General features: G+C 43.6%; 1 protein-coding gene across 1 annotated transcript in view; it reads right to left on the bottom strand.

The window, feature by feature from the left end:
• SCG3 (secretogranin III) overlaps positions 1 to 11595 on the bottom strand; it is a 77047-nt gene extending 65452 nt beyond the window's left edge. The window contains exons 1-2 of the mRNA XM_040342682.1: positions 11204 to 11595; positions 9052 to 9104 (exon numbers count right to left, since the gene is read on the bottom strand). Of these exons, the coding sequence (XP_040198616.1) occupies positions 9052 to 9104; positions 11204 to 11282 (132 nt within the window). The 5' untranslated portion in view covers positions 11283 to 11595. The remainder of the gene's footprint in view (positions 1 to 9051; positions 9105 to 11203) is intronic.
• Between the last annotated feature and the right edge of the window lie 12035 nt (positions 11596 to 23630).

The following is a 23630-nucleotide window of genomic DNA, read 5'->3' as shown; positions in this document are numbered from 1 at the left end:
TATGGCCTTCGAAACTGTGATAGGTAGTGAGGAGTGAAATCAAAAATTTACACCCTTAGAAAGCCTGAAGGCGGTGATTGTTTTTTGGGGTCCCGTACGCGGCTAGGCTCCCAAAAAGTCTCACACATGTGGTAGCCCCGTACTCAGGAGAAGCAGCAGAATGTATTTTGGGGTGTAATTCCACATATGGGGGGAGTATGTTTTGCGCGTGGGTGTAAGCGTTACTGGCACTAACTAGCTACCTAGCGGCACCAGCGACACTAATACAGCGATCAGAAAAATGATCGCTTAGTGATGCTGGCAATAGGGGGGTGAAAGGGTTAACTCTAGGGGCAATCAGGGGTTAAAACCTTTATTAGAAAATGTATGGGGGTACCTAACGCTATAAAAACCTAGCGGGCGAACCTCAAAAAATAACTAGCTACCTAGCGGCACTAATACAGCGATCAGAAAAATGATTGCTTAGTGACGCTGGTAATAGGGGGTAAAAGGGTTAACTCTAGGGGCAATCAGGGGTTAAAACCTTTATTAGAAAATGTATGGGGGTACCTAACGCTATAAAAACCTGGCGGGCGAACCTCAAAAAATAACTAGTTACCTAGCGGCACCAGCGACACTAATACAGCGATCAGAAAAAAACGATCGCTTAGTGACGCTGGCAATAGGGGGTGAAAGGGTTAACTCTAGGGGCAATCAGGGGTTAAAAACCTTTATTAGAAAATGTATGGGGGTACCTAACGCTATAAAAACCTGGCGGGCGAACCTCAAAAAATAACTAGCTACCTAGCGGCACCAGCGACACTAATACAGCGATCAGAAAAACGATCGCTTAGTGACGCTGGCAATAGGGGGTGAAAGGGTTAACTCTAGGGGCAATCAGGGGTTAAAACCTTTATTAGAAAATGTATGGGGGTACCTAACGCTATAAAAACCTGGCGGGCGAACCTCAAAAAATAACTAGCTACCTAGCGGCACCAGCGACACTAATACAGCGATCAGAAAAATGATCGCTTAGTGACGCTGGCAATAGGGGGTGAAAGGATTAACTCTAGGGGCAATCAGGGGTTAAAACCTTTATTAGAAAATGTATGGGGGTACCTAACGCTATAAAAACCTGGCGGGCGAACCTCAAAAAATAACTAGCTACCTAGCGGCACCAGCGACACTAATACAGCGATCAGAAAAACGATCGCTTAGTGACGCTGGCAGTAGGGGGTGAAAGAGTTAACTCTAGGGGCAATCAGGGGTTAAAACCTTTATTAGAAAATGTATGGGGGTACCTAACGCTATAAAAACCTGGCGGGCGAACCTCAAAAAATAACTAGCTACCTAGCGGCACCAGCGGCACTAATACAGCGATCAGAAAAACGATCGCTTAGTGACGCTGGCAAAAGGGGGGTGAAAGGGTTAACTAGGGGGTGATCAAGGGGTTAAAAGTGTTAGGTCCAGTGTAGCCCCCTACCCCCCCCCCCAATAAAGGTTTTAACCCCTTGATCACCCCCTAGTTAACCCTTTCTCCCCCCCTTTTGCCAGCGTCACTAAGCGATCGTTTTTCTGATCGCTGTATTAGTGTCGCTCGTGCCACTAGGTAGCTAGTTTTTTTTTTTGAAGTTCGCCGCCATGTTTTTATAGCGTTAGGTACCCCCATAAATTTTCTAACGCTATAAAAACATGGCGGCGAACCTCAAAAAAACTAGCTACCTAGTGGCACGAGCGACACTAATACAGCGATCAGAAAAACGATCGCTTAGTGACGCTGGCAAAAGGGGGGTGAAAGGGTTAACTAGGGGGTGATCAAGAGGTTAAAAGTGTTAGGTCCAGGGTAGCCCCCTACCCCCCCCCCAATAAAGGTTTTAACCCCTTGATCACCCCCTAGTTAACCCTTTCACCCCCCTTTTGCCAGCGTCACTAAGCGATCGTTTTTCTGATCGCTGTATTAGTGTCGCTCGTGCCGCTAGGTAGCTAGTTTTTTTTGAGGTTCGCCGCCATGTTTTTATAGCGTTAGGTACCCCCATAAATTTTCTAACGCTATAAAAACATGGCGGCGAACCTAAAAAAAAACTAGCTACCTAGTGGCACGAGCGACACTAGTACAGCGATCAGAAAAACGATCGCTTAGTGACGCTGGCAAAAGGGGGGTGAAAGGGTTAACTAGGGGGTGATCAAGGGGTTAAAAGTGTTAGGTCCAGTGTAGCCCCCTACCCCCCCCCAATAAAGGTTTTAACCCCTTGATCACCCCCTAGTTAACCCTTTCACCCCCCTTTTGCCAGCGTCACTAAGCGATAGTTTTTCTGATCGCTGTATTAGTGTCGCTCGTGCCGCTAGGTAGCTAGTTTTTTTTGAGGTTCGCCGCCATGTTTTTATAGCGTTAGGTACCCCCATAAATTTTCTAACGCTATAAAAACATGGCGGCGAACCTAAAAAAAAAACTAGCTACCTAGTGGCACGAGCGACACTAATACAGCGATCAGAAAAACGATCGCTTAGTGACGCTGGAAAAAGGGGGGTGAAAGGGTTAACTAGGGGGTGATCAAGGGGTTAAAACCTTTATTGGGGGGGGGGGGGGCTATCCTGGACCTAACACTAACTGCCTGACACTAACTGCCTGTCACACTGAAACTAAATGCAGTGATCAGTAAATGATCACTGCAATTTAGTGACGGTGTGACAGGGGGGGGCTGGTGGGGGCGATCGGGGGGTGACCGGGGGGGGGATCGTAAGCCTATGTGTACAGGTGTCAGTGTAGTGCTTGTGTACTCACTGTGTGATGTCTCCGCTCCTCCGCCGGACGAAAATACCGGCGGGAGGAGCGGTGACATCACTTCCTCCTCTGCCTGTGTTTACAATGCAGGCAGAGGAGGGCGGGGGAGGAAGCTGATTGGCTGGGGAGCGATCCGGAGGGGGCGGACAAAAACGAACTGCCGCCCCCGCATCCCAGATCGCTCCTGAAGATTACCGACCCGCACCATGTACCGGGGGGGTCCCGATCGGACCCCCGACCCCCGTCAAGCAGGGCACGTACAGGTACGTTGATGTGCCTGTCCGTGCCATTCTGCTGACGTATATGTACATGAGCGGGTCGGGAACTGGTTAAAAAATGGTTCGTAGAATTCCATAGCCACTAATAATAAACCAGTCCTATAACCAGGTTTAGCTAATTTCTGAGTAGATGCCATGGGTTACAAAATATTGTTTTTACACAGTTCTGTAGCATACCATAATTGTGTACATAATGTTGTAACATAATCACCATATCTATATGTACAAAAAGTTGTAAATTAAAGGGGTTGTAAAGGTTCATGTTTTTTTTACCTTAATGCATCCTATGCATTAAAGGGGAGTTCCACCCACAATTTCACTTTTTAAATATAAATACCCCTGTAATACACAAGCTTAGTGTATTCTAGTAAAGTTAGTCTGTAAACTAAGGTCCGTTTTGTTAGGTTGTTACAGCATTTAGATAGTTTATAATCTAGAAATAGACCGTGGCCATCTTAAGTGTGGGCATCATGAAGCCAGACTGTATGACTTCCTGGATTTCAGCTTTGCACATGCTCAGTGCACAAGCAATGTAATAGGTTTCAGTCAGGTTTGCAAGGATTACTGGGTAACATGATGCCTATCCCAGAAACCCTTGCAAATAGCCTAGGCAAATAAGGAGGAGGAAGTAATGAAGGACTACAAAATAAAGGTATTTACAAGCAACAAATTAAATAAAAATTTTCCATTCTGAACACTATGAGATTAGAGCATGCAGCACAGACAAACATAAAAAAATGGGTGGAACTCCACTTTAACCTCCCTGGCGGTATGATTCTTTCAGAAAAAACATGCTGAAAGCGGTACCATTATTTGCAAGGAAATTTGGCGTTTTATATTGTAGGTCTGTAATTTTTAGAAATAACTCACTTAAATCTGACCAAACAAGATTCTAATAGGCATCCCGTGTATTACATTTTTTTAAAAACAAAATTATAAATTATAATATAATAAATAATTATAAATAATTATAACAAATAATAATATAATTAATTCAATAATGTAATCAAATTAAAATCACTGAAATTTGCTCAGTTGCAGAATTGTCGCTGTCATTATTTTTTTTTTTTTATGACGAATTTCCCCACAAATCGCTATCGCACAATTCTGCAAGTGATTATAATTTATTATCGCTGTTTTTTAGCTGATCTAAAACTATTTTTGACATAAAGGGACACTTTTGGTTGCTATGGACAATCTACAGTTTGCAGGGAGAAAAAAAGATTTTTATTATATAAAATGACATGCAGGACACTGGGCAGACCACTAGGGACAGGGGGGGTGTGTTTTTTTTACATACAGTACTGTAATCTATAAGATTACAGTATACTGTGTGTATAGTGTTTGTTTACGTTTTTGAATTTGGCGCCGTTCTCCGTCCCCGTGCGTCGTAACGTCGCAGGGAACGGAGATCGGCGTCACACGGAGGCACTATGTGAATCGAGCGAGGTCCCGCTCGCTCACACAGCGCGGTGGCATCGCTGGATCCAGGGACAAGGTAAGTAAAAAGTGCCTGTGGATTCAGCGAGGCGAGCCGAGACTGACTCGGGGTTACCGATAGTAGCAGGAAAATCTAACCCCGAGTCAGTCTCGGGAAGACCGCCAGGGAGGTTAAGGTGAAAAAACATCTGTCTATTACCAGCCCCCCGTTTTACTTACCTAAGCCCTGGAAAGTCCTGCGTCCCGCGCTCTATCTTTGCTCGAGCTTCTTGGAGCTTCATTGGATATATTGATAGCAGCGCAGCCATTGGCTCATGCTGCTGTCAATCAAATCCAATGATGCGTGCGCCGGGGGCTGGACCGAGTCATATACTTGGTGGCTATGTACGCCAAATGTATAACATGGGAGCGCGCCCGCAAGGTAACCCCCTCAGAAGAGAGCTTCCCAGAGGAGGTTAGCTATTGTGGGGAGGAGCCGAGAGAGCTTCCGAGGGACCCCAGAAGAGGACGATCGGGGCCACTCTGTGCAAAACTAACTGCACAGTGGAGGTAAGTATGACATGTTTGTTATTTAAAAAAAAAACTGAACCTTTACAATAACTTTAAGTATCAAAGTTTTTATTATTTTTTACAATTTTTTTTTTTTTTTTAGCCCTGTTGGGGGGCTTTGGTGAGATATCAGGGGTCTCAACAGACCCGGGACAACCCTAGTTTAGCCCCAAGATTCATATAACACCCATCCAAGATGCACACATTTTTCACATAAGATTCAATTAGAAAAATTGGTGAACCTTGGGTAACATAAAATTTAATAAATCGTTTTTTTTCAATAGGAAGTAGGAATATGGGGACACCTTCACTTAAAAAACTGCCACATAAGAATCATTAGGACTCACAGACTTTTGAAGGAACATATGAACTTTTGCACAAGCATTTACACTTTTATTTACTATTTTGAATTTATTGAATTTGGAAAAACTTTTTCATATATAATTTTTTTGTATACACTATATATAATTTATTGTCTATGTTGAGAATTTAGCGCTGCCTTTGGTTTGAATGATGGTTGCTTTATTCTGCTGGATATAGTCCCATAGCACAGATAATTATTATAATTTGACAACAATGTGGTGTACCTCAGACGGGATGGCACCACAATTTTAATACCCCTGATCCTGCTCCTGGATAATCAATTTACACATTTCATGGTGATTGGATTAAGGTGTCCCAAGGTGTGGATATAAATGCTGGGGTTTCTCCCTGACACTCTAGAAACTGAAGATGGGCTTGATAAGCTATGAAATGTCTTCAACTTAATACAGAACAAGTCCAGCTGAATGTGACTAACTAGCTCTAGATATACTGGGTTTATTTACTAAAACTGGAGAGTGAAAAATCTGCTGCAGTTCTGCATAGAAACCAATCAGCTTCCAGGTTTTATGGACAAAACTTAAAGGGGTTGTAAAGCCCTGTGTTTTTTTACCTTAATGCATCCTATGCATTAAGGTGAATAAACACCTTGTACTGTCCGGCCCCCTCGAGCCCCCGTTTTACTTACCTGAGCCCCAAACATTCGTGAGCGCGATCCTGCTTTGTTCTCCCCACGGCTTCTCGGCTCTTCATTGGATAGATTGATAGCAGCACAGCCATTGGTTCTCGCTGCTGTCAATGAAACCTAATGACGCGGCCGCGCCATACACTTGGCGGCTATGTACGCCGAGTGTATGACACAGGAGAGCGCCTGCAAGGTAACCCCCTTGGGAGTGAGCTTCCCAGAGGGGGTTAGCTATTGCGGGGAGGAGCCGAGAGAGCCGCTGTGGGACCACAGAAGAGGAGGATCAGGGCCACTCTGTGCAAAACTAACTGCACAGTGGCGGTAGGAATGACATGTTTGTTATCTATTTATTTTTTAAACGTGATCCTTTAGTACCACTTTAATCGAAAATAAACTGAAGCTAGATGCTGATTGGCTGCCATGCACAGCTACACCAGATTCCGAGTGCACCTGTTTTAGTAAATCTCCCCCAACATGTCCTGCATAAATGAAAACCTTCACAGACACTTTGATATGACATGAATGAAAACATATATAGTAAATTGTAGGCAGGCACATTACATGTTGTTCTGTTCTTCTAGGGGTCTTTCTACATATGTGAGCATACCATCTGCTTGAACATATTACACAATTTAACAACTTCATTACACTTGCAGCAATCAATCTACTGTGAGATTATATACAAACTGGACACAATCCACCTTGCTCCGTTCCTAGGTTATACCATTCTGCATATTCTGCTCTAACGATATTCTTTTGATTTTACCATCATCGTCATCATCTTTCTTCCACATATAATGCCAGTTTAACATCTCTACCCTTCCATTTGACAAAAATTCACACTTTTAGCCATGCAAATCAAAGAATCAACATCTATGCAGGATTCTGACACCAACCATGGGGTTTGCCTTCTGACACCAACCATGGGGTGTACCTTCTGACACCAACCATGGGGTGTACCTTCTGACACCAACCACGGGGTGTACCTTCTCACACCAACCATGGGGTGTACCTTCTGACACCAACCATGGGGTGTACCTTCTGACACCAACCATGGGGTGTACCTTCTGACACCAACCATGGGGTGTACCTTCTGACACCAACCATGGGGAGCACCTTCTGACACCAACCATGGGGTGTACCTTCTGACACCAACCATGGGGTGTACCTTCTGACACCAACCATGGGGTGTACCTTCTGACACCAACCATGGGGTGTACCTTCTGACACCAACCATGGGGTGTACCTTCTCACACCAACCATGGGGGTGTACCTTCTGACACCAACCATGGGGTGTACCTAAGACAGGATGGCACCACAATTTTCATACCCTTGATCCTGCTCCTGGACAATCAATTTACACATTGGGTGGTGATTGGATTAGGGTGTCCTAAGGTGTGGATATAAATGCTGGGGTATCTTCCTGACCCTTTAGGACCTGAAGATGGGCTGGGTAAGCTATGAGATGCCTTCAACATTATGCCCTGTACACACGATCGGTCAATCCGATGAGAACGGTCTGATGGATTTTTCCATCAGTTAACTGATGAAGCTGACTGATGGTCAGTCGTGCCTACACACCATCAGTTAAAAAAACGATCGTGTCAGAACGCGGTGACGTAAAACACAACGACGTGCTGAAAAAAAGAAGTCCAATGCTTCCAAGCATGCGTCAACTTGATTCTGAGCATGCGCGGGTTTTTTAACCGATGGACGTGCCTACAAACAATGGTTTTTTTTTTCTATCGGTTAGGTATCCATCGGTTAATTTTAAAACAAGTTTCACATTTTTTAACCGATGGATAAATAACCGATGGGGCCCACACACGATCGCTTTGGTCTGAAAACGGTCCATCACACCGTTCTCATCGGATTGACCGATCGTGTGTACGCGACATTACAGTTTGGGTGAATGCGACTAACTACTACTACATACCATGACTTGAATAAAAGAGGACCTTCACAGGCATTTTCATATGAAAAGAATGAAAACACACAAGCTGTGGGCAGGCACATTTCTACATTTGTGAACATACCATCTGCTTGAACATATTGCACATATTTAACGACTTTTGTTACACTTGTAGCAATCGATCTACTACCGTATGAGACTATGGGGTATATTTACTAAAGGCAACTCCACTTTGCACTACAAGTGCACTTGGAAGTGCAGTCGCTGTAGATCTGAAGGGGACATGCTAAGAAAAAAAAAGCATTTTGCTTGTACATGATTGGATGATAAAATCAGCAGAGCTTCCCCGCATTTCAGATCTACCCCTCAGATCTACAGCGACTGCATTTCCAAGTGCACTTGTAGTGCAAAGTGGAGTTGCCTTTAGTAATATACCCCATAGTCTCATGCCGGGTACACACCATCACTTTATGTGATGAAAAAAAACGACGTTTTTCAAAACGTCACTTTAAATGACCGTGTGTGGGGGAAACGTTGTTTTATATCTTGTGAAAAACGACAAAAAAAACTGAAGCATGCTTCAATTTTATGTGTCGTTTTTCAAAACGTTGTTTTTTACTTCACAGAAATTGACCGTGTGTAGCAAAAAAACGACGTTTAAAACGACATTTTTACACCCGCGCATGCCCAGAAGCTAGTTATGAAGCGAGCTTCAATGGAAAAAAGTGGTGAACGGAACCTCGCTTTTCTAGAGCATTGTGAAAAAACGATGGTGTGTAGGCAACTTCGTCTTTGAAAATTGAAGTTTCAAAAACGTCGTTTTTTACTTCAAAGAAAATGTCGTTTTTTTTTCATCACATAAAGTGATGGTGTGTACGCGGCATCATAGTAGATCGATTGCTACAAGTGTAACAAAAGTCGTTAAATTGTGCAAAATGGATTTGCCTTTAGTAAATCAACCCCATATTTAAACTATACGTAATACATTGTATTCCTTTTATAGGGTTATACTAGTAGATATTCAGTATATGGGCTCTAGCAATATTCTTTTGATACAAAATGAAGATATAGTAGTAGTATGCAGGCACAACACATGGTAACTTACCTGCTCTTCTAGCGGTCTTTCTACACTTAGTTCTCTATTATGCAGAGCTTTGTCTATAAAGAACAAAACAGACAGGTTTACAGATTTTCAGACACAAGAAATAAAGAATTGGCTTAAATTTTAATTAACAAATATAACATTTTGATGAATTCTTGTGCTTTATATAAAACGCCATTCCTTTAAGAGCTGGTTGTGGAGAAACATGTCTAATCGGATTATAGTCGTTTAATCTGAGGATTAGAAGGGAACATCTCTGCTGGCTACCCTTCATATCTATCCTGCTCTGCTCCACATTATATATACCATTCAAGTCATGCTTCCCGGGAAATGAATTGTTATATCGCTACACCCGGCATTGCAACCTCATGAAGTATCTTCTACATTTACTCCACATTTCCCCAATGAAATATTCTGCATTCATAATCTGATTAAGGTTACAGTCATATATTACTGTAAATCACTGCACCCTGCATTAATAATCTGATCAAGTATCTTCTAGATTTAGGATCCTTTCCCCCCTATGAAATAATCTGTATTAATAATCTGATCAAGTATTTTCTACATTTTGTCTACTTTCCACCTGATAAAATAGTAATCTGTAGTAATATTCCCAGAAATTAAATGAAGGATCTTCTACATTTCCCAACAAATTTGGATTAATAATCTGATGAATGATTTATAGTCATGTTTAATAGTAAATCAATTGCTTTATCACTACATCCTGTGTTATAATTCAGATGAAGTATCTTCTATTCTCAGTATATATTTCTCTAGATCTGCATTAATAAGATAAATGATACATTCATGGGTTACTAGTAAATACGTTGCTCTGTGGCTCCATCCCGCATTGATGATCTGATTCATTATCTTCTACATTTGGTAATAATCTGATGAAGTGTTTCCCCCCCCAATTATATCATCTAATAAAGTATCCTCTACATTTATCCCCCCCCCCCCCAATGTAATAATCAACCCCAATGTAATGATGTGATGAAGGTGTCCCCAATTTAATGAAGGTGTCCCCAATGTAATGATCTTATAATAAAGGTGTCCCCAATGTAATGAAGGTGTCCCCAATGTAATGATGTGATGAAGGTGTCCCCAATGTAATGATGTAATGAAGGTGTCCCCAATGTAATGATGTGATGAAGGTGTCCCCAATGTAATGATGTGATGAAGGTGTCCCCAATGTAATGATGTGATGAAGGTGTCCCCAATGTAATGATGTGATGAAGGTGTCCCCAATGTAATGATGTAATGAAGGTGTCCCCAATGTAATGATGTGATGAAGGTGTCCCCAATGTAATGATGTGATGAAGGTGTCCCCAATGTAATGAAGGTGTCCCCAATGTAATAATGTAATGAAGGTGTCCCCAATGTAATAATGTAATGAAGGTGTCCCCAATGTAATAATGTAATGAAGGTGTCCCCGATAATGTAATGAAGGTGTCCCCAATGATGTAATGAAGGTGTCCCCAATGTAATGAAGGTGACCCCAATGTAATGAAGGTGTCCCCAATGTAATAATGTAATGAAGGTGTCCCCAATGTAATGAAGGTGTCCCCAATGTAATAATGTAATGAAGGTGTCCCCAATGTAATGAAGGTGTCCCCAATGTAATGAAAGTGTCCCCAATGTAATGATGTAATGAAGGTGTCCCCAATGTAATGAAGGTGTCCCCGGTGATGATGAAGGTGTCCCCAATGATGTAATGAAGGTGTCCCCAATGATGTAATGAAGGTGTCCCCAATGATGTAATGAAGGTGTCCCCAATGATGTAATGAAGGTGTCCCCAATGTAATGAAGGTGTCCCCAATGATGTGATGAAGGTGTCCCCAATGTAATGATGAAGGTGTCCCCAATGTAATGATGTAATGAAGGTGTCCCCAATGATGTAATGAAGGTGTCCCCAATGTAATGATGTAATGAAGGTGTCCCCAATGATGTAATGAAGGTGTCCCCAATGTAATGATGTGATGTAGGTGTCCCCAATGATGTAATGAAGGTGTCCCCAATGTAATGATGTGATGAAGGTGTCCCCGGTGATGATGAAGGTGTCCCCAATGAAGTGATGAAGGTGTCCCCGGTGATGATGATGGTTGCAGTAGATCGGAGTGTCCTCCTCCTGGGTGATGTTGGGGGATCTCCTCACCTTGGGTGGTGTCGGGTTTGGGGAAGCCCTGTACATTATAGAGGATAGCAGTGCAGACAAGGAAGGTGATGACCCCCATGATGTCCCCGGGTGTCGGTGGTAGGATCCTCTCGCTGTGTGTAGTAGTAGTAGAGGAGGAGGAGGGGGGAGGAGGAGGCTCGGCTGGCTCAGTGATGGAGCTGTCCGGGGTGCTGGTGGTGCTGAACGGAGCGGCGGTGAGGAGCGGAGGCGGCACAGCGCGGGGTACGTCTATTGTTCATCCCCACACAGCGGAGTGTCAGTGGGCAGCGCTCCTCGCTGTGCCGGGGATGAGGAGTCCTGTGTGCGTCACCTGGACGGAGCTTCCCACACCGCCAATACCGACATCTGACACGAGACCTTTACCTCCATCTCCCCGGCTGGACATATAACGCCCCCTCTGATTGGATCCCCGACAGCTCTGATTGGGGGAGGAGGACACGCCCCTTCTGATGATGATCTGGATTTACACATATAGAAGCTGATCATAGAAGGAAAACAGTGGGAGGCGGAATGTATTACAGGGAATTCAACCCAAATACATTATACATTTATTATACAATACAATATCCAATCACTAATCAATACAGTCATTGTAGGTATGGTATATGTGTACATATTGCTCCAGCTTTGACCAATGTAACTATGTATACTATGTATATATATATATATATATATATACCATACTATAACTATGTATACTATGTATATATATATATATATATACCCAGGGCTTTTTTTCAGGGGGAACTTGGGGGAACTCAGTTCCACCACCTTTGGCTCAGACCCTTTGGTGCCTGCTCACCACAATCACTTGTAAACACAGAAGTCTGGTTTCTGTGTTTACAAGTGACAGCTCTGCACTCTGTGTGTAACCCCCTGAACTCTGCACTCTGTATGTAATGCAGTCCTGGTATTTAATGCACCTTTAAGACCCTTCTACTGTTTGTGAAATCTGAACGGGGTCGTGGTTGAGTTCCTGCACCTATTTTCTGAGAAAAAAAGCTCTGTTATACCATACTATAACTATGTATACAAACCTCCCAACTTTCTGAGATGGGAATGAGGGACACCTATCAGCAAAAGTATGCAGGCACAGGACACACCCCTTGCCACGCCCCCTTAAAGGAGACGTGTACAAAAAAAACAAGATTGGTTAAACCCACAAGTGCTTTTTTTACCACTGCTATTCCTTTATATTGGCTTTTGGGATTTACAAATGCAGCAATTTAGAAATCAGATGAAAGGTCTAGCACTGGAAACACTTTTTGATAGATAAAAAGTGCATTTTATATACATCTCTATAGATCAGACCAAAATGAGGGACAAATGAGGAGGAATGAGGGACAGAGGGACATTGCTCCAAATCAGGCACAGTTAGGAGCTATGTGTATACTATGTATATACCATACTGTAACTATGTATACTATGGCCCAGATCCACGAAGAACTTACGGCAGCGTATCTATTGATACGCCACGTAAGTTCTACGATGCGCCGGCGTATCTTTGTTTTGTGTTCACAAAACAAGATACGCCTGAATGTGGGCTAGATCCGACTGACGTACGTCTTAGTACGCCGTCGGATCATAGGTGCATATTTACGCTGGCCGCTAGGTGGCGCTTTCAGTTGATTTCCGCGTAGAGTATGCAAATTAGCTAGATACGGCGATTCTCAGAACGTACGTCCGCCCGGCGCATTTTTTTACGTCGCTTGCGTAAGGCTTTTTCCGGCGTATAGTTACCCCTGCTCTATGAGGCGTATGCAATGTTAAGTATGGACGTCGGGCCAGCGTCAAATTTTCCGTTGTTTGCGTAAAAGGTTCGCGAATAGGGCTTTGCGTAAATTATGTTCACGTCGTCTAGGCATTGAGCGGGCGTAATTTAATTTGAAAGTTCAACGTGATACTGAGCATGCGCGCGCATGCGCCATTCGAAAAAAGCGTCATTTACGTGGGGTCATGCTTAGTTTACATAAAACACGCCCCCCTGTTCCTCATTTGATTTAGGCGCGCTTACGCCGGCACATTTACTCTACGCCGCCGTAACTTTAGACGCAAGTGCTTTGTGAATACAGCACTTGCCTCTCAAAGTTGCGGCGGCGTAGCGTAACTACGATACACTAAGCCTGCTTAATTTTACACCTATCTACGTGGATCTGGCCCTATGTATATACCATACTGTAATTATGTATACTATGTATATACCATACTGTAACTATGTATATACCATACTGTAACTATGTATACTATGTATATACCATACTGTAACTATGTATACTATGTATATACCATACTGTAACTATGTATATACCATACTGTAACTATGTATACTATGTATATACCATACTGTAACTACAGAGGTTATTTACGAAAGGCCAATCCACTTTGCACTAAAAGTGCAAACTATAAGTGCAAAGTGCACTTGAAATTGCACTGAAAATACACTTGGAAGTGCAGTCGCTGTAGATCCGAGGGGGACATGCAAGGGAAAAAAAAACATTTTAGCTTGCACATGATTGGATGATAAAATCACATGGATCCCACAGATATACTGTGTTTCCCCGAAAATAAGCCGGGTCTTATATTAATTATGCCAACAAAAGACACACTAGGGCTTATTTTCAGGGTAGGTCTTACCATGTAATGTGCTGTCTTCTCTCCCCCTCTCCCTCCCTGCCTGTCAGGAATCCCCAGTGTGAAATGAGTTAAAATGCTTGTGCAATCCTATAATCCACTCTATTACAGTAATATATAATGTACAATGTGTGCGTTTCTGTAATATAATTGTGCCAAATACATTTGTTATAGCGCAGCTCTGCACTTCCGTTACCCGCCGCAGCTTTCCTCCCCGCAATTATATTACAGAAACACACACACTGTACATTATAAACTACTGTAATATAGTGGATTATAGGATTTTACAAGCTTTTTTAACTAGGGCTTATTTTCGGGGTAGGGCTTATATTGCAGTCTTCCTGGAAAATAGCACTAGGTTTTATTTTCAGGGTAGGTCTTATTTTTGGGGAAACACGGTAGAACATATATACTTACTATGGTCCAAGATGGATCAATGTAGCTTTGTAAAAATTACCATACATGGAATTAATCTTTGACCCTTTCCCAAATGAGCGTATGCATATACACTATATTACCAAAAGTGTTGGGACGCCTGCGTTTACATGCACATGAAGTTTAATGGCATCCCGGTCTTAGTCCGTAAGGTTGAAAATTGAGTTGGCCTACACTTTGCAGCTTCAACTCTTCTGGGAAGGCTGTCCACAAGGTTTAGGAGTGTGCCTATGGGAATGTTTGACCATTCTTCCAGAAACGCATTTGTGAGGTCAGTATGTTGGAGAGAATACCTGGCTTGCAGTCTCTGCTCTAATTCATCCTGAATGTGTTCTATCGGGTTGAGGTCAGGACTCTGTGCAGGCCAGTCAAGTTCCTCCACCGCAAATTCACTCATCCATGTCTTTATGGACCTTGCTTTGTGCACTGGTGTGCAGTCATGTTGAAATAGGAAGGGGCCATCCCCAAAGACATGGATGAGCGAGTTTGGGGTGGAGGAACTTGATTGGCCTGCACAGAGCCCTGACCTCAACCCGATAGAACACCTTTGGGGTGAATTAGAGAGGCGTCTGTGAGCCAGGCCTTCTCTCCAACATACTGACCTCACAAATGTGCTTCTGGAAGAATGGTCAGACATTCCCATAGACACACTCCTAAATCTTGTGGACAGCCTTCCCAGAAGAGTTGAAGCTGTTATGGCTGCAAAGGGTGGGCCAACTCAATATTGAACCCTACAGACTAAGACTGGGATGCCATTAAACACTTAAGCCCCGGACCATACTATTGGTCAATGACCGGGCCACTTTTTGCGATTCGGCACTGTGTCGCTTTAACAGACAATTGCGCGGTCGTGCGACGTGGCTCCCAAACAAAATTGGCATCCTTTTTTCCCCACAAATAGAGCTTTCTTTTGGTGGTATTTGATCACCTCTGCAGTTTTTAGTTTTTGCGCTATAAACAAAAATAGAGCGACAATTTTGAAAAAATTTATATTTTTTACTTTTAGCTATAATAAATATCCCCCAAAAATATATAAAAAAAAACATTTTTTTCCTCAGTTTAGGCCAATACGTATTCGTCTACATATTTTTTGTAAAAAAAATCGCAATAAGCGTTTATTGATTGGTTTGCGCAACAGTTATAGCGTTTACAAAATAGGTGATAGTTTTATGGCATTTTTATTAATATTTTTTTTTTACTAGTGATGGCGGCGATCTGCGATTTTTATCGGCACTGCGACCTTATGGCGGACACTTCGGACACTTTTGACACATTTTTGGGACCATTGGCATTTTTATAGCGACCAGTGCTATAAAAATGCATTGATTACTATAAAAATGCCACTGGCAGGGAAGGGGTTAACACTAGGGGGCGAGGAAGGGGTTAATTATGGGTGGGACTGACTTGGGGAAATGACTGATCACTGTTCATACATTGTATGAACTGACGATCAGGCATTTCTCCCCCTGACAGGACCGGGAGCTGTGTGTTTACACACACAGCTCACGGTTCTCGCTATGTAACGAGCGATCGCGGGTGCCCGGCGGTGATCGCGCCTGCCGTGCACGCGCGTAGGCGTCAGCGGCGAGCGCGCGCCCCTATTGGCTGAACGGCGAGATGATGTATAGCTACGTGATCTCACCCAGCAGAGCCGACCTGCCGCCGGCGGCTGGTCGGCAAGCAGTTAAAGTTCATGTGCGCGTTAAAGCAGGTGTCCCAATACTTTTGGTAATATAGGGCCAAATCCTCAGCCAGGCGGCGTAACTTAACTTTCAGCAGTTAAGTTACACTGACTTAAAGTTTTTACCTAAGTGCCTGATCCACAAAGCACTTACGTAAAAATTTCAAGCCGTGTAACTTAAGTGCCGCCGTCGTAAGGCAGTCCTCCACTCTGGGGGGCGTTTACAATTTAAATGAGGCGCGCTCCCGCGCCGGCCGTACTACGCATGCGTGTGACGTAATTTTCCCGACGTGCAGCGCGCAAACGTAATTGACGCCGGGCGGCTTTGTGGATTGCAACGGGACACTAAAGTTGCGACGGGGGAAAAAAAAGACGCGCCGGGAAAACAAATAATTTTATAAAAAAATGACAGCGTCGCTCAGCATGCATTCCTGAGAGGGAGAACTCCATGCCAATTTTCAAAGAAAAAACCGGCATGGGTTCCCCCCCCCAGGAGCATACCAGGCCCTTAGGTCTGGTATGGGTTGTAAGGAGACCCCCCCCTCCGCCGAAAAATCGACGTAGGGGGTCCCCCTACAATCCATACCAGACCCGTATCCAAAGCACGCTACCCGGCCGGTCAGGAATGGGAGTGGGGACGAGCGAGCGCCCCCCCCTCCTGAGCCGTGCCAGGCCGCGTGCCCTCAACATGGGGGGGTTGGGTGCTCTGGGGCAGGGGGGCGCACTGCGGGCCCCCCCACCCCAGAGCACCCTGTCCCCATGTTGATGAGGACAGGACCTCTTCCCGACAACCCTTGCCGTTGGTTGTCGGGGTCTGCGGGAGGGGGCTTATCGGAATCTGGGAGTCCCCTTTAATAAGGGGGCCCCCAGATACCGGCCCCCCACCCTAAGTGAATGGATATGGGGTACATCGTACCCCTATCCATTCACCTGGAGGCAAAAAGTAAAAGGTAGTAAACACACAACACAAGGCTTTTTAAAATAATTTATTATTCTGCTCCGGATGCCCCCCCTGTCTTCGTTATTAGCTCAATTACCAGGGGGGCTTCTTCTTCCACTCTCCGGGGGTCTTCTCCGCTCTCCGGGTGGGGTTTCTTCTTCCGCTCTCCGAGGGGGGCTTCTCCGGACTCCGGGGGGCTTCTTCCATCTTCTCCCCTCTTCCGCTGTTGACTCGGCGAACCCCGGTTCTTCTGGAGATGTCCGGTGCCTTCTTCTTCAGCGCTGGCTGCCTGCTATCTGTGTGTGTTAGCTCAATTTCAAACAGGCAGCCGGCGCGGTCTTCTGTGACGTCAGGGTCTTCTGTTCTTCTCCCCTCTTCCGATGTTGCCTCGTCGCCTGTTGTCGCTGTAATGATGGAAGCGCGCCTTGCATCACATTTATATAGGCATCACCGTCCCATCATGCTCCGGTAGGTACCCACGTGGTGGGTGCACGTGGGTAGGCTCGTGGGGCTCGTCCCCACTCCCTTCCTGACCGGCCGGGTAGCGTGCTTTGGATACGGGTCTGGTATGGATTGTAGGGGGACCCCCTACGTCGATTTTTCGGCGGAGGGGGGGTCTCCTTACAACCCATAACAGACCTAAGGGCCTGGTATGCTCCTGGGGGGGAACCCATGCCGGTTTGGATTTTACAAATTGCCGTGGAGTTCTCCCTCGGGAATGCATACCAAATGCCGTCGCTTGAATGGGCCTTTACAAGGTGTGACTAACTTTACACTTTGTAAAACCAGCCCTAGTTTTACACCAGGCAAACTAACACTTACGGCGCAAAAACTAAGCACAAAAGCTTTGAGGATCGCCCTAAGTGCTAATTTGCATACCAGAAGAGGCATTTCGACTCGAAATGCCCCCAGTGGCGGATGCGGTACTGCATCCTAAGATCCGGCAGTGTAAGTCCCTTACAGATGTCGGATCTTCTGCCTAACTTAGGAAAACTGCTTCTGAGGATCAGTTCCAAAGTTAGAACCAGAGATACGACGGCTTACGCCGGAGTATCTCTTTTGAGGATTTGGCCCATAGTGTACGTGGCTTCACAAACGTGGGTCTATATATACGCCTGCAAAATCTAGTGCACAGAGTACATGTATGGTGATTCTGCAGGGGAGACAACCTGCCGCAGTATAACTGCAGCGGCTGGTCGGGAACTGGTTAAGATTTGTTTTACCCTTGTCACGAAGGGGTTGCATTTAGTAGCTACATTGGAATTGGCCAGTAACACACATCTTGTCAAAGTTCATACTAGTCCAGTTTCTGATCTGTGGTGAATCATTTTTCATGGTGCTGCTTAGTAGTCGGTGTCAAGCATTCAGGAGGTGATCCTGCCGCCTTCTGAAGGCATTTTATTTTTAGGAATAGCCTATTTATAATGGGGCTAATGCATTTCAACAGCCATCTTCATTGACTTAAATGCTCGATTTGGTACAGGCAGTGTCACCTATCAACTCCACATGTTCTGTTAAATTTGTCACAAGAGATGAATAGTCTCCTCCGTGACTCACCATCTCCTACTGCTAATGTGAAAAAGGCCTAATGCCGCGTACACACGGTCGTAATATCCGATGGAAAAAGTCTGATGGAATTTTTTTAGGGCTGTGGAAATTAACTATTAATTCCTTGATTAATCGATAATTTTTTCGATCGATCAAAATTCTTTTGATCAGTACTCACCTCTCCGCCAGCTTCCGGGCCTTCACGGAGTTCTGTCAGAGATCCGGTGACGTCACGGACGCCGGCGGGTCTTGCCGTGTCCATCTGAAGGGCTCCATTGCTGTGCCTTCATATCTGCATGCCGGTGGGACCTTACTATCTGCCACACGCAAGTAGTGTTGCTCACGAATATTCGCATTGCGAATATTCGACTCGAATATAGCATATTCGAGAAATCGCGCTATATTTCGAATTTCGCGGTGAATATTCGCAATTCCGAATATTCGCATTTTTTCAATTTGATTTTTAAAACAGATCACATCCTATCGACGTCTAAAAGCATTGCTGGTATGATTAGAGACCCTGGGCCGAGTAGCTAAGCTGAGGCGATCCTTTTATGTTGCCAAATTGAAAAAAAAAAATTGCGATTTTTCGCTATTGCGAATGCGAAAATGATTGCGAATTTTCGATAACTGTGGTAGGAGAACTCTGATTGTCTCTGATGCAAAAGGGGGGGGGGCTTTGTGTATGTTTCTGTTATGAATATTTGATATTATTTTTTTTGTAAGAAGGAAAAAATTGCGCATACCTTAAAAAAGGGGAGAATACAGCAGCAACTCAAAAATGTTATACAACATCATTTAATACAAGACAGAAAATGGAGTCGCTCTACAAGAATAAAAAATATGTCTAGTGACAAGACATGTGGGCAAATTATAAAATAAGCAAGCGCAAATAACTTGTGAAATACACAGTGAAACAAATATATAAAGAAATATAGTCCCAATAATAGAAAAATAATCTTTCATAAAAATGTCTTTGATATGTGAAGTGAAAAAAAGTCCAAATCATGCAGCATGAACGTGTTCAATCTTCAAGGTGTTTGATTGACAAACGGCTGTGACAGATGGATAGAGTAAAGAATCACCACCAATGCAAAACACTTTTTATTTTCTATTGTAAAATATCAAGAATATTCTGAGCCAATCAGAGTGCTCCTTCTGCATTTGCCGAATATTCGCAATTATTTTGTATTGTAAAATATCAAGAATATTCTGAGCCAATCAGAGTGCTCCTTCCGCATTTGCCGAATATTCGCAATTATTTTGTATTGTAAAATATCAAGAATATTCTGAGCCAATCAGAGTGCTCCTTCCGCATTTGCCGAATATTCGCAATTATTTTGTATTGTAAAATATCACGAATATTCTGAGCCAATCAGAGTGCTCCTACAGCATTTGTCGAAATTGCGCAGTAAATATCGCATTCGCATGTTGCGATATTTCGATAAAATATCACGAATATTCTGAGCCAATCAGAGCGCTCCTCCAGCATTTCTCGAAATTGCGCAATAAATATCGCATTCGCATGTTGCGATATTTCGATAAAATATCACGAATATTCTGAGCCAATCAGAGTGCTCCTACCGCAGTTATCAAAAAATCGCAATTATTTTCGCATTCGCAATAGCGAAAAATCGCAATCATTTAATTTCGATAAAATATCACGAATATTCGAATTTAGCCAATATATCTCGAATATTCGAATATATATTCGAGATATATCGCGAAATCGAATATGGCATATTCTGCTCAACACTACACGCAAGGGCTGTTACACTTCCCTCTATCATTTCCCTCTATCAACCTGGGATTCTACAACCATCCACTGGGAGTTGTGATAGTTCCCTTCACGGGACATCTACATGCCAACGGACTGATGTTAACCCCTCCTCATCTGGATTCAGCAGTGGTAACGTTGTACACATTTTTATACCTTATATACATTTTATAGTATCATACTTAGCTACATGTTTTTATGACTGCTTTTGGTATTACTCACACCTTTTTTACAGGTTATGTAGCTACATCGATTTTATCTCCAGTGCAATATTTATTTTGTTACCTAGTTTTATCTTAGTTTTGTCTAAGTTTTAATGCTATTCCCATTGAGCGCTGCCTTTGTGTGTTTTTTGTATCCTGCTATCCATTTTTCCAGTGGTTGGTAGCTGCACTGGGAATCAGCCTGCAAGGAGATCAGCTAAAAGTATGTGCGTACTCCCAGGAAAAGAACTATAAGGTTTTATCACGATGGTACAGGGACCCCTCCACGCTACACAAACTGTTCCCGTCTACTCCAGCCACATGTTGGCGGTGCACCTTCTCTACAGGGACCTATCTACATATCTGGTGGGAATGCGAGAGGATCCGCCCCTTTTGGACTCAGGTATTTACTTGTTATAATAAAATTTATGATGAAGCATTGACACCCTCCCCCAAGATTGCTCTCCTTTCCATTCTCCCTGGGTCAGTTGCATCACAGAAGAAAAGTCTTCTCCGTTTTTTTATGTCCTCAGCGAGACAGCTCATACCTTTATTTTGGAAAACGACTGTCACTCCCCCCTTGTCACGATGGGTCTCAATCATGAACGATACCATGAGAATGGAGGAGATGCTGGCCCTTGACAATGACACCTTTGATAAATTCAAGATGCTGTGGTCTATTTGGCTCCACTTCTCCGCCTCTGATACTCTCACCAATCTGTTACCAATCCCAATACGATCATCCTAACTTGTGACCCTAATACTGGGCTGGTCGAGGCATATACCTCCAGATGTCCCCCCCCCACTATCCTCCTAATAACTATATCTCGCAAATGTTTACACAGCAGCCCTTGTGCTCTTCTCCCACTGTTTCTTGCTCTTTTCTGCTCTATCTTCTTTCCTTTCCACTTTTTCCCTTTCCATGACCTTCTTTGGGTCGTTCCCCTCTTCTCTTTTTCTTTTTTATTTACTTTGAATTTTCCATATGTTACCTGATCGGAAACAATAACACCCTCTTGACGGGAGTCGTCTTTTGCTCCTAAGGACGACCGATGATGTTCATTATTTCTTATAAGGCATCAGGAGTTATGCTATGGGCGATAGCTGACTCAAGTTACATGTTTGCTCACGATTGTCACTTTTATGTAACATTGATTATTGTTTCTTTTTGTATTTTTTGTGTATTGTTTATTACGCTACCAATAAATATATTTTCAACTCTAAAAGTATGTGCGTTATAATTGATAGAAATTAGTCGATTAATCGATAAAAAAAAAAACTATTAATCGAGCACGAAAATTTTAATCAGTAACAGCCCTATTTTTTTCATTGGATATTCCGACCGTGTGTATACCCCATTGGACTTTCTCTGTCGGAAATTCAGGCGGACTTAGAAATAAAACATGTTCTCTTTTTTTTTCGACTGAAAAAATTGATTTTGAAAAATCTGAAATTCCGTTTGTCTGTATGGAAGTCCGACAGAGAAAAAAACATGCATGCTCAGAAACAATTCAACGCATAGGAAGTATTGAACTTAATTATTCTAGGCTCCTCGTAGTGTTGTACGTCACTGCTTTTTTGACAGTCGGAATTTGGTGTGTCCGTGTGTATGCAAGACAGCTTGAGCGGAATTCCGTTGGAAAAACCCGTTGGAGTTTATTCCGACGGGAAATCAGATTGTGTGTACAGGGCATTAGAGTGTCTCCACTCTGGATGTAGGAGAAATGGAGAGAAATGGAGACACCTTTGGACTGCAGCATTGTCAGTCTTGGGGTAGGATAGTTTTAGGTTAGAAGATTTAGATGGACTTGACTCTTCTGCATGTGCATGCCATCCCGTACCTCTGAACAGCAAGACCAGGGATGCAAACTGACCATGCAAGGACAGATCTGCTTCCATGCTTCAGTTTCCAAAAAGGAAAAAGGAGGACTGATGGGATCTGAGTATTTCTGATAAATGAAGTAGAAGACTGCTGTTTAAAAGATGCAGATGTAGCACCCTTGTCCTAAACAGGGTTGCTAGTAAATCTAGTTGTACTAGGTGGTAACTAGCCTGGCTAATTTGTAAACTGATCAAATGTTTTTCTCCTAAGCTTGAGTGGAACTGTGATTCTATATTTTGTCAATAGGTGGCACTGTTACCTTTGGCATTAGTATGATAGATTACAGTTAATTCAGGTTATGAGTGAATGTGCTTTATCAGCCAATCAGCAGAAATTTCTTTGGTCACTGAGGCTGCTGGCATAGTCTATTTATTTGGAGAGAGTCAGGTGATTGGGGTTATTTTCACCCAGGCCGTGGCTTGGGTGGATGTGTGTGGAGCAGCCAAGGTGTAGGCCTGAAGCCTGGGGCCTAACCATGTGTAAAGGGGCTCAGCCTGAGGGGAGCCTGATCACTGCCAGGAGGCATAGGAAAATAAGTTACCAGAGGGTCAACCCCTCTTGTTGCCAGAGGCAGGTGTCAAAGGGATGGAGTTTTGAAGGAGTACCAGAGCAGACTATTCATCCGCTGGGGACTGTGAAGTGTTGGGAAAGCTTCAGAAGAGAACTCATCCAAGACGCACAGTGGGTAGATTTGAGTAAAGCTTGAAGAGAAGTACAGCGGGTAGCTGTAAGTAAAGCTTGAAGAGAAGTACAGTGGGTAGCTGTAAGTAAAGCTTGAAGAGAAGTACAGTGGGTAGCTGTAAGTAAAGCTTGAAGAGAAGTACAGTGGGTAGCTGTAAGTAAAGCTTGAAGAGAAGTACAGCGGGTAGCTGTAAGTAAAGCTTGAAGAGAAGTACAGTGGGTAGCTGTAAGTAAAGCTTGAAGAGAAGTACAGTGGGTGGCTGTAAGTAAAGCTTGAAGAGAAGTACAGCGGGTAGCTGTAAGTAAAGCTTGAAGAGAAGTACAGTGGGTAGCTGTAAGTAAAGCTTGAAGAGAAGTACAGTGGGTGGCTGTAAGTAAAGCTTGAAGAGAAGTACAGCGGGTAGCTGTAAGTAAAGCTTGAAGAAAAGTACAGTGGGTAGCTGTAAGTAAAGCTTGAAGAGAAGTACAGTGGGTAGCTGTAAGTAAAGCTTGAAGAGAAGTACAGTGGGTAGCTGTAAGTAAAGCTTGAAGAGAAGTACAGCGGGTAGCTGTAAGTAAAGCTTGAAGAGAAGTACAGTGGGTAGCTGTAAGTAAAGCTTGAAGAGAAGTACAGTGGGTAGCTGTAAGT

Source organism: Rana temporaria, chromosome 3 (genome assembly GCF_905171775.1).
Source record: "Rana temporaria chromosome 3, aRanTem1.1, whole genome shotgun sequence".
Classification (NCBI taxonomy): Eukaryota; Metazoa; Chordata; class Amphibia; order Anura; family Ranidae; genus Rana; species Rana temporaria.
Note: the sequence above shows the minus strand (reverse complement) of the source record. Positions and strands in the feature narration are given on the sequence as shown.